This window comes from Patagioenas fasciata, chromosome 2, assembly GCF_037038585.1.
Source record: "Patagioenas fasciata isolate bPatFas1 chromosome 2, bPatFas1.hap1, whole genome shotgun sequence".
NCBI lineage: Eukaryota > Metazoa > Chordata > Aves > Columbiformes > Columbidae > Patagioenas > Patagioenas fasciata.
Genome location: NC_092521.1, coordinates 79,096,278 through 79,108,395, shown reverse-complemented (window position 1 = coordinate 79,108,395; position 12,118 = coordinate 79,096,278). Strand labels below are relative to the sequence as shown.

The 12,118-nt window shown below is 38.8% G+C and overlaps 1 protein-coding gene across 1 annotated transcript in view; it reads right to left on the bottom strand.

Moving 5' to 3' along the window:
• Positions 1-12,118, bottom strand: part of TRIO (trio Rho guanine nucleotide exchange factor) — a 252,964-nt gene that overhangs the window by 168,373 nt on the left and 72,473 nt on the right. The window contains 3 exon segments of the mRNA XM_065831948.2: positions 2,418-2,930; positions 3,545-3,737; positions 7,056-7,170. Coding sequence (XP_065688020.1) covers positions 2,418-2,930; positions 3,545-3,737; positions 7,056-7,170 — 821 coding nt within the window.

Sequence of the window (12,118 nt, the reverse complement as noted above, 5' to 3'; positions counted from 1 at the left end):
ATCTGACAACAATCACTAATGGAGGTACACAGGTATGTTAATAGTAGCACTAGAAGACAAATTTTTCAAAGACCAAGCAATACAGCAAAAGACTAAGTTTAACACACACACACACACACACACACACACACACACACACACACTCCAATGGTTTGGAAATCTGTGCTGTATCTCAGCTCAAAAGATCCACCTACTCTCTGGATAAACTTAAAAAGATTGTTCAGAAAAAAACAGTAGCAATGAGCATTAAGTACTCATTTAAAGATCTTTTAAAATATGCCGGCTATCAGAGCAATATTGTGAAATCTACTATTCCACCCAGGTACAGGACAAATCAAATTATAAGTGGACTACAGTATGGTAAAGATTGTAAACCAAAGAAAGTTTCAAAGACCTAGAAAACTGAGATAGCTGACCATATATTCCTAATTTTTTTCAGGTTTTTGTCTAGACTACGGTGAAGATGTGTTAGAAAATTATTCAAAACAGACATTGGTCCTACTTGTGACCACCTTTCTCTAGGTAGTCTGACTTTGCTGCCTTCAGATACTTGCAGGGCAATTTCAGTTGGATTCCCTCCCACTTTGCCCCTTTTTAACCTTCTCTTCTGAACCAGCACAGGTTTCTTGTGCAAAGAGCTGTGCAAGTCCTCAAAAATGAGCACATCTATTTCTGCCCATCCAATGGACTTTATTTTTTCAACAAAGATCCAGTCCTGTCCCAGACCTAACAGAACCCCATGGACATACACTGATAAAGAATCCCTGAGCTTTGAAATTTAATCTGACACAAGCAATAAAATAAGGGCTGCAAGTAGATTAAGGCAAGGGCCTAAATCCAGAAGCAAGTTGAGATTCTACATTAACATGTTTTTTAATATTTTTCTACAGCTATGCTAGGTTCTCTCAATTCCATTTGGAGGTGCCTAACATTTCCCTCTATTTTGAAAGAAAATTGCATTAATTTAATATAACTTATTATTTGAGTCAGGAACTTAGAAAATACAGATAAGAGTTTACACAACCACATGGCAGGACAGAGATCAATCCCACTGGTTCAACTATTTCATAAAGAGTTTCTTAAAGCCCAAGTTACATAGGCAAGTTTTAGATGAGTAAATGAAGAACGTATCTTTCAGTACTACATGAGCATCATCAAAATGTATTTTGTTCATGCTGTAATAAAAAGTAATTAATGATGTAATTAAGTCGCTGAAAGACTACTAAAAACTATTCTGGGCCTGAAAGAGCAATACTAGACAAACAGCTTCTTATTTTCTAAATAATTTTGTAACTCTAAATTCACTTGACTAGATTTTTTTCAATTCTTTACATGCCCCTGCTATTTTCAGCTCTACCCATTCAGTAAACACTTACTTTACATGGAACTTTAAAATAATTATTTCTTTTTTAAACACAGCAGAATACATTAAGAGTAAAGAAAGTCCCTGAGCTGAAACGATCAATGTAAGGGAAAGTACGGGGGAAGAAAACAGGGGAAGGAGGAGAAAGGAGAAGCATCATGTGTATGCTCTGTTTTACTCTTCCCCATGCATCTGCTTATGACCACTACTGGTTTAACACAGACCTTTGGTCTCACCCAGTTCAGGCATTGTCACATATATTATTTTAAGAAATCTGATAAAGACTGTAATTACCACTGGACTGCATAGTCTAGCCACTTCTCCCAGATTAAAACTCCTCTCCTCTTCCTTAATACTATTTGTTCCATGGTATCAAGTTAATAATATGCAAAACTATTCTGTATGAAAATAGACCTTATTTGAGCTCATCTGAAAATGCACTGCCTGCCATATTTCCTCTTCAAGTTCCATGACAATCAAGGGCTTTCTCATTTGAAGGGACTGGTTAGATCAAAATGTTCTGAGATCACTCAGTCCCCTGTTAATGACATATGCACTGTCAAGAGAGATCCATCAGTTTTTAGCCTGGGACTTTAAATCCTGCATCAATGAAGCAGTTCCCCATGTCAGTCCCTTCAGACTTTGTCAACCGCCTGTCACTCGAATCCCAAGGGTCACTCAAAAGAGACCAGTGTAGCCTTTAGTCATCTGTATTTATATAGGATACAGCATTCATCCTTACTTGATGCATGCAAAAGCATCTGTCTGGAACAAAAACTCACCAAAAGCTTAAAGTCATCACCATTTAAAATTTTGTTTGGTGAGAGCTACCTGTGTTCTTCACAGCTTAGAATTACTACCTCATCTCCTTTATTCCAGGAGACGGTTACTCTCAATCAAGAAATCCTTCATTTCTCATTAAATGGCTAGTGAGTAACTCTGAAGACAAAAAAGTTACTATTTGCAGTTATCCTTGATACTACTTTCAAGTCCGTCAAGCTTTGTTCTTGTCAATGGCAGCACCCATTCATACTCCCCTCACCCAACCTCTTACCTTTTCAGCATCCTGCTCAAACAGCCTGAGCTGAAAACATTGGTCCAATTTCAATTTCCTCACATGCCACATCTGATGCAGATGCTGCCGTGTTGAGTGCAGCCGGTCCAGCATGGTGGATACTTTGGGTAAAAGGTTCTGTAAGTCTGCATTCCCTGACCCAGAGTTCTTTTTGGGGAAGCTATCACTGCTCTGTATCCGCTGGAGCAGCTTTTGTCCTTCCACATCAAGGTCCTCGATAGGGGCCTTAATGACTTTCTTTTTTAATTGTGAATGCTCTTCTATCATATTGCGAGCACCTTCCAGGTCCTGAGGCATTTCTTTTTTCGACAATATATCTTGCAGTTCCTCCAGTCTGGACAGCATATGGGTTGCATTGCTAATGTAGTCCTCAAAGGCAACTCTGATTTCTATCCATTCCTCATGGTTGTACTCCAAACAGCCATCAAATTCTGGGGTTAGCTGAGAAGGATCAACTACTTTGGTAAGGCCTTCCAGAGACACCATATTTGTCTGAAAAAGAAAAATGAAAATCAGAAAATGCTGTTACTGAAATCAATTTGAAATTTTCTTTCAATTCTTTGTTCTTCTCTTCTTAAGAGTTGATCATTTTGTTCATGAAGTCCATGTGACTTCTTTTCAAATATCAATCCTGATCAGTCTCCTGTCTTGCAGGTATTTCTCCAAATATCAGAAATACCCATAAGGAGAAAATAGCAACCACTCTTTCAATTGCTGTTCTGATTAATTTTTGATTTTATGCGTTGTCAAGCAGAAGGAGGATAACAGCAAGGTTCAGTTGGCTGCTTTCTTCTGTACAGGATGCTGGTGAGATCACCATTACCACAATGCAAACAAAAGGATGAAACCTAACTTTTCACCATTAGGGGTAAAACCCTAATTCCATCTTTTTCACATTCAGAAAGAGAATATAAATTACAACATGCACAACTACCTGGCCTAAGTACATGAAGAAAACGACATTCCACCTACCGTCACTGCCCTAATGTAGCTCTCCTCTCATCTAGAAGAAAATTTATCTGACAGTTTTCAAGAAGCTGATCAGTAGTGAGCATACTTATAATCATTAAAACAAAAGTAAATTTGTGTACCATAGGGGAAATTACCTCGAACTCAAACTTAGAGCTGCCAAAGTTAGTCCTCTGTTTCTGCCAGAAATTGTCTGGCTTGATTATCAGTGCAACATGAATACAACACGGAAAGGATTCCTGTAAAATCTTGAGCAGAGGCTTTATGGAGTCCCATTTTGACCCACGCATATCTACAATGACGGTGAATCCTCGTTTACATACTTCCTCGCTGCAGAAGAAAGAAGAAAAGGTTATCAAGCAAGTGTCACAACTTCAAATGCACCACACTGCCTAAACAAATGTGGTCTCCCTACCTAACCGTCACATTCTCAGGTCTCACTGACATGTACAGCAGATCACATGAACCTCTCAGGAAGCTTCTCTCACCCCCCTGCCAAACTCCTTGTAGGTGGTGGCTTTCCACTTGTTGCTGCTTTGATAATCTGCCTTTACCTCCTCTTTCATTTTCATTGTTTATATTCACAATGATTCATCTTCCAGTCCTGTTTCTCCTTCACCTTATGCAAGCATTAAAAAACTGTTTACTCAAGCAGCAATATATAATTCATTTACAACTGACTCTTCAGAACACAGATACACTTTACTGATGTCAATATTCATGCCTTTCTAATGACTGACAGAATCCTTTAAAAGACAGAATATGGTATACTGTTCTCACCCACCACTTCTGCAACTTATTTTAAACTGTCTTGCATCTAGTCCCATATTACCTGAGAGTTAAAAAGTGTTACTCTATAGAGGTGAAAAAAACCTCTTTATTGACAATACCTTCTGCAACAGGATCGATTTGTGGATAGTTAATGGATAAGAAAGCATTTTACAGCTGTGAAGAAAACCACATCAACTCAATTCTGCAAAAATTGAACTCAGTTTTGCCATCCAAAAGTTGACAGACCTTACACTCAAATTCTCTGGCAACTCTTGTGAGCATGGCAGATTCAATTTATTTTCCTCAATACCTCTTGTACACTTAGTGCTTGCAATCACCACCAACACCAGAAATTTTGATTTTGTTCCAGTAGAATTTGCTACACGACCTTGTAAACACGGAAAGGGAAAACATTTCAAAACCAATGTGTCATAGCAAATGAACTATCAAAAGAGATCAAATGTCCATTATTTGAGTATATGAGTCATTTTCAGGGATATGATTAATGCAAATGTAATTCTGCAATTCATGTGGTGAGGTTTGCAGAGTGTCCAAGAAGTAGGGAAGCTTCACTGGCATATTTAGACTGTCTCATAGGTCACACTGTGGAAAGATGAGTTATGATTGATGCAGGAGAGCACAAGAGTTTCTGAAAGACATGGTAATAGTTTCCTCAGAAGAGGAGTGTTTTTTTTAAAGTCGGTTAAAATCAAATTATAAATAAATAGGGAGTTTATCAAGGTAAGTGTTAGTTGTCCCACCTGCCCATAAGAAAGCCAAAAATGGCAATGGTAGCAGGAAAATACACTAAAATTGACTAGCTTGGAATACACATAGGCTACAACGTACAATTTCCTCATCATGCTAAAAATGTTTTCTAACAGCCTCACAGGATTACAGGATGAAAACCAACTACTGTTTTTAAGACACATTCATTATTGAAAGGCTGCACAGTATTATACAAGTGCTGCTCAGCCCATCTCCATTCTACCACACAAACAGACCACGTGTGAGGAGTACGTGCCATTAATTCACATGAGGTACACATCTACTCAGGGGTACAAGGCAGCCCCTAATCACGTGATACAATATAGATGTGTCCTCCTGTCATGTGGCCCCATCATATGACAAAGGATGAATCCCTTTTGGCCAAGGATCACAAGAATTGTTCTGGGACACTTTAGTCAGCCAAGGTCATCTGTTAGAACCTGAACTACATTAACACCTGGCACAGTCAGCATTGAAGACTTAAATCTAGCAATATTTTAAAAATGAATAAATTGTTATATTAGTAAAATTGTGAGACTGAATCACCATAAAGTGTTTAGATATCTTGCAAAATAACTGATATGTCTGAATCTTCAGCTACCTGGAGTACAGTACTGCAGTAACTAACCAACAGTTCAACTGTTTGGGGCTCTTTTTGCTAATTAGTAAGTCACAACTGGTACAAGTTGCGTGATCAGTCCCTAAAACTTAACTTGTATGAAAACGAGTCCTGCTTTTAGTAAAGCTCCCTTTATTCTAAAAGCTTTGCCATGCTTAGAGAAAAATAAAAACCTGCACTAATTTTTATTTTAAATCTATTGATGCTAACCTAACATACACTTTTTGCTAGGGAACCACAATATTTTGCCAGATTACCTCTAGAAAAATCTCTTGGGCATATTTTGATGCATATTTCGCTATTAATAATAACTTCTCTAGTATCTTGAACCTCTAGAGGGCTAGAATACATATCAAACATTCAAATGTGAAGCTAAATTACTTCAGAGGTAAAAATCTCAAGACTTCTTCCCCTCCTCCTTCCTCTTTCTCTGCAAAATCCCACATTTAACAGACAAACAACAAAACAAAACAAAGAGAGAATACTAAACACTCTTACACTTTAAAGTGAAATAAAGACCAGAACCATTGAATTATGAACAATTGCCTTTAGGAAAGGCCATGCACAATCTTAACTACATGTCTTGAAGTTATATTTATGAAAGCACTTTTTCAATCTGAAACTGATGTCTGATTACATCAAACGCAAAGAGAGTGCCTACAAATCACCACATTACAGAAATATGGAAGATATGGCATTCAGGGATGCTGTTCAAGAGATTTTTTTTTTTCAACTATGATGACAACTGCTCCTTGAGGTCACAGGCAAACATGTTCAGGAACAGTCTGAGTTGCTCCAGTCTGCAACAAATGTTACCAGATGCTGAGATGGACTTAAAATGAAGTTCTTAAGATAATTTTTGTCCCACATTCAGTTACTACTAGGACAAAAAGTTTTACGTGAACGAACGTTTTATATAAATGTTTATGTATATATATACAAACACATGGGTGCTGGATTTGACTTCTTCCTATTTACTTCAGCTGTGAATTACAATATGCTGTTTAAACTGTTGATATACGATGATATCAATGCTTTCACACACCTCTCCATAGGTTTATCTGAGATCTGTACCAGCAATTTCACATATCTCTCTCCTGGTTAATTCCTGTGCTATACTGAGACACTAAAACTTATCTAACACAAATAACTAGAATGTTGTGCTGACCTCAGTCCACACAAGGCATACCGTGAATGATGACCAGCAAGTTTCTAATTTTTGATGTACTGAAGGCCTTCAAGGTGTATTTGCATTCTTCAACACAGTGGCAGCAATATGGCACAGCAGTGCCATTTCCATGACACAAACTACTTGCAGCTAAAACACACCAGCCATTCTGCTAACAGACCTTCTTCTACGAGCCAGAGTAGTTATTTAAGTCTTTTCCGAAAAAAGGAGCCTGAAAACAGTAACTGACAGAATCGGGTGCACTGCAACATAATCCATTTTGGTTTACAGCTCCAGAGCTTATCAAGTGACCATCACTTACCTGGGAATACACGCTAGGTAGGAAATTAGTCTTCTAAGGTCTTCTTGCCGTATTCTATCATGATTACTACGAGCTGGAAATGTTAGAATGGGACCTCCACGCTTATCTCTGCCACCTGAAAAATTAAAAGAAAAAGAAAAAATTTAAAAACCTCACAGCATAACATCATTCTGGTTTGTAAAACTAATCTTCAGAATGTTTTTTGGAAAACCCGAGTCCTACACTGTTGTATGAATATCCACTTAAAAAAAATAAATTATTTCAAGTGAAATGTCAACACGGACATTTAGAGACCAGTTTAAAATTGCATTTTGGAAGTATCATTAAGCAGATAGTCACAACTCCTACAATAAGGAAGTATCGGAAAAAAAATTGTAATAAAGAATAACCATGGCATTATACTTGCACATTACAGTCCCACTGAAGCTTGACTGGCAGGGTAACATCTCCAGCAACGGTGCTTTGTTACAAGTTTAACATTAGTTAATCGGCAGTTGTACAGACCAAACTTAAATATACAGTTATGCTACTTTGTAGGCAAGTACTTAGAGGATACTTAGTGTTACCTTCATTATTGCACAGAGTTTAGGTGTAGAGTATTTCACACCCCAATACATATTCAAGATGAGTGGGTGGATACTAATTAAGCATTTCATTTGTATTTTCAGTCTGTTCTGATGTGCAGATTCTGACTTATCAGATTAGAGTTTTTTATTTTGTTAGCAATGCAAAGCAAGGAAACTGAATCCACTCACTATGTAGGCAAAAAAATCTGACTTTGCGTGGTTCCACTTGAACGTATTCATCTTATTTGTTAAACTGAACAGACTTACTCTAGTTGAACATCCAAATATAATTTTATATCTAACTTGTTGATAGTGACAAATAATGCTGTTATAACTAAACACTAAATTCAAGTCAGCAGGCTGCCTTTATCAACATTTGTATTTGCAGACACATTCCTACAAGCTAAATTTCACATATATGTTCTCAACCACAGGTGTGTGGACTGTTTTTTTCTGTCCCATGGAAATGCAGAAAAACAGTTCTCTCTGTCCTGAATGATTTTTCATTGTAAATCAGCTCCTCATTGTAATACCATGTTACTGAACAAAGTCTTAAAAAATCTCTTTGAAAGGAAGGCCAAAAGCAAATGAAGGAAACCAGTAACTCAAAAATTGATGACTGTCCTCCCCAACACTGTCTGCATGTGCTTGCTAGAGACATGAAGCTTGGCTGGCAGGGTCTCCAGGGACTGTCTACACTGGACATGTTCCCCATGAGGCACCAAATGAAACTCAGAAAAGGCAGAAGCAGCTTGGAGTTTCTGCCAAACTGTAATGCCAGAAACATAAACTTCAAAGGAAATTCATATTCTTATATTCCATGACCCTCTTAAGTGTGACATGAGATTAAAAACAACTGAGTTGTCTCATTCTAATGGAGAGAGGCAAGTCTGGCTTTGACCATCCTGACCCACTTGCCAAACAGAGAGCTTTGAGGATTTTTACCTAGCAAGTGACATGATAAAAACAGGACAGAAGCCCCAAGAGAGAGGAAGGATAAATTGCAAGACTGGAAGTCCAAGAGCCCAGGCCTATGCTTAGCACCGGAGTGATCTCTGGGCTCTGAAGCTCTCAAATGCAGCTGGAAGTTTGGTGCAGCCCTTCATGCACTTCTCAGCCACCAGCTACAGATCTAAAAAAGCAATTTAGGTTTCAATTAGCAAACACCACCGATTTCAACCTCCTAGAAAAAGTGCTCAGTTGTTCAGGGTGGAAACTCTTCTTTCAAAAGCAGCAGCTAGCAGGAAACAACACAGGCTGAATCATCTTTTAATATTCTCAAAGCGTTTTAAATAAATGCCTTGTTACACGCAGTCACCTGAGATCAGTCCTCCAGGTCTTTCCCAAACAGCAACTCCTGTATCACGTGATTTTCCAACACAGAAAAGGAAAGAAACCTGTATTCTTTATGTCATTTTGGATGCCACTTCAGTTGGCTCCCAGCTCCACATATATCACAGAGAAAATCCATTTCTAAAGTGTGCTGCTTACATTTCTGACAAATCATATTCTGATTTTTTTTTATGTTGGAGACAAAACCTGTCACACAAATTTCAGGTATAGATGAGTACTGAAAGAACAAGGACTTGATTTTTGGTGGAAAAAAATTAACTGTCCAGTTGTATGCCAGATAGCAAAATTGTAAGTATTACGCAAAAAGGTCCAAAGACTTATCTTTTTACTGAAAGCTTTATGAGGTCCTTTCCAATAAATAACTCTCATTTCCTTTGTTCCTCATGCTCCTGTGTCATACACAAACAGGAATGTTAAAAGCAACAATGTCTGAGGCATCAGGTGGGAATTTCCTGTCTCACAATCATCTTTATTCAACTCCACCCTCCCTCTGAATTGGTTTAACAAAACCATATTAAGCTGCCACTATCATTGGTGAAACTTCCATTTTCACCCCTTTCCTTTTATATACCTCCCCCCTCAGTACTGAGATATTATTTCTGTCTTTATTTATGCCAAGATGTGTCATATGAGTAGCTGATCCAACTCACGAGTCACCCACCATGAATCACTTCTCTCTGGTGCACATCCCGAATTGCAGTCTTGTCAATGGTCTCCAAATAGCACCAAAAAATCCAATATGCTGAGTAGTGCAATTTTTTGTTTGAAAAGCAGAACAAGTTATCAAGTGCTGTTTCTCATATGAAACCAAGATAATTGCACCTGGTAAGAAAATGCTACTCTTTGTATAAAGTTGTGTAGAGAGGTAACAGTATCGGTACTTCAACAGACTTCAGTTTAACACTGAACCAAAAAAATTGCATACCAGACTCCATCCGTACTTCATGGTTACAACTTCAGCAGGCTTTTGTATTTCAGGTGGTTAGACACCTAATACTCAAGCAGAAGTAGCACCTCAGGAAGCACTTAGAACATACCTACAGCAGAAATAGTCTGGTGCTGGAATCAGGAGCAGCATGCAAGCAGAAAGGCTGCAGTGGGATCCCAACAGCCTGGTGGAGCCAGGAGTCCTAGAACTTCCAGCAGCTCCTTCAGTGACGACTTCAGATTCAAACTTCTCATACAACCACAGAATAATCACAGAATAGCCCACGCTGGAAGAGACCCTGAAAGATTATCTGGTCCAACCTTCCATGGGAAAGGGAGCCTGGATGAGATTATCAGCATCTTGTCCAATCGCATCTTCAAAACTTTCAGTGATGAGGACTGCCACCTTGTCCCCGAGGAAGTTGTTCCAGTAAAGGATTGTTATCACTGTAAAAAATTTCTTATCTTATATTGAGAAGAAACTTCTCCTGGTGCACTTTGTACTCGTTGCCCCTTGTCTTCTCCATGTGGATCCCTGCAAAGAGAGAGCCTCCATCCTCCTTGCAGCTGCCCTCTGAGTCCTGGAATACTGTGATGAAGTACCCCCTGAGTCTTCTCCAGGGAGAAAAGGCCTAACTCCTCCAGTCTTTTCTCATAAGGCAGGTTCTCCAGCCCTTTGATCATCTTCATAGTCCTCCTGTTGATCTTCTCCAGTCTGCCTTCATCATTCTCTAAACATGGGGACCAGAACTGGACACAGTACTCCATGTGCGGCCTGAAAAGCACTGAGTGGGATGATCACATCTCTTTCTCTGCTAGTGATGCTCCCGTGGATGCAGCCCAGGATCCGATTTACCTTTGTTGCTGCAGCAGCACACTCCCAACTTATGTTCATATTTTTGTCCACCAGGATCCCCAGGTCCCTTTGAGTAAGGTTGTTCCTCACCACACAGGCCCTAGAGTGTCCTGTGCTCTTTGGTTATTTTGGCCCAGGTGCAGGACTCTACATTTGTCTCTGTTAAACTCCATACTCTTCTTCCTAGCCCACTCTTCCAGTCTGTCCAGGTCTCTCTGTAAGACAGCTCACCTTTGTATCTACATCTCACATTAAGCTGGTCTCAAGAAGTGCTTAACAAAGTCTTGTGCAAAGATCAGTGTCTTTTGTATTCTAAGAATACAAGTATGAATATACTGCTATACAGCCCACACTTACTCATTTGATTCAGAGAAGGAAGGTCTCAGCAGAGAAAAGACTAGGGAAGCAAACTGAGGATCTCGAACACTCCATTTTTTTTTTTTTTTTTCAGGCTGTGTTATTCATGTAACTTTCCTGCTCTATAAAAAAAGAACCATTTCTTTGCACTATTGATTGTCATACTTCATGTCTACTTGAGAAGGTACTTGATTATCAACAATGAACATGTTGCAACAACTCTAACAGAACTCCAATACAAATGAGGGAGAGAAAACACAAAAATCTAGTGATGTTTCTGGATGCCTAAGACTTAATTGGACTATTAGAGTTTTTTGTAGAGATAACTGAGTTACCTTTAGATATGAGTTTCAGTACAGATATCTCAAATATATTTCTCCTACTTCTAAAGACTTACAAATACATTGAAAGCCTCTCTGTCAGTAATCCAACAGTGTTCCTTAGTTTTGTGTTCTCAGGTATAAAGCTCGACAGTTCTAATTCTACAACGGTTGCTGTGGCTTGGTTGATGGTTTTTTGTTATCACTCGTATTACTAATGTGTCTCATTTCATTTGAGCATCACTTGCAATGGAAACATGAAACTATGAGTTTTGACAGATCAGTTCCAGCCAGCCTTGCTGCCCACAACTGTTTGTTCCATTCTTCTGTCAGAAGTTGCTACCTTCACTCAGGCAAGCTGGCAATCACTTCTTCGTGCCTGGACCACATCTGCTCTGGATCATAATCCACCATCTCCCCTTAAATTTATCTTCGTCTTTCATTTGGCCCACTTCACTTGCACTGAATTAATGGCTTCTGAGAATGCCATATGCTTACAAATTAACATTAGAGAACACCTATCATCTTTCAGATCCCTTCTAAGGGGTCTAAACTAAGCTCTAGACAACCTGGAAATTGAGAGGTTTTGGAATGGAAACTGACTACATTTTCATTAAATGCCATAAAGCAAGGTCCAAAAAACAGTAAAGAGAGATTGAAATATCATGATTAACTCCCTTTACT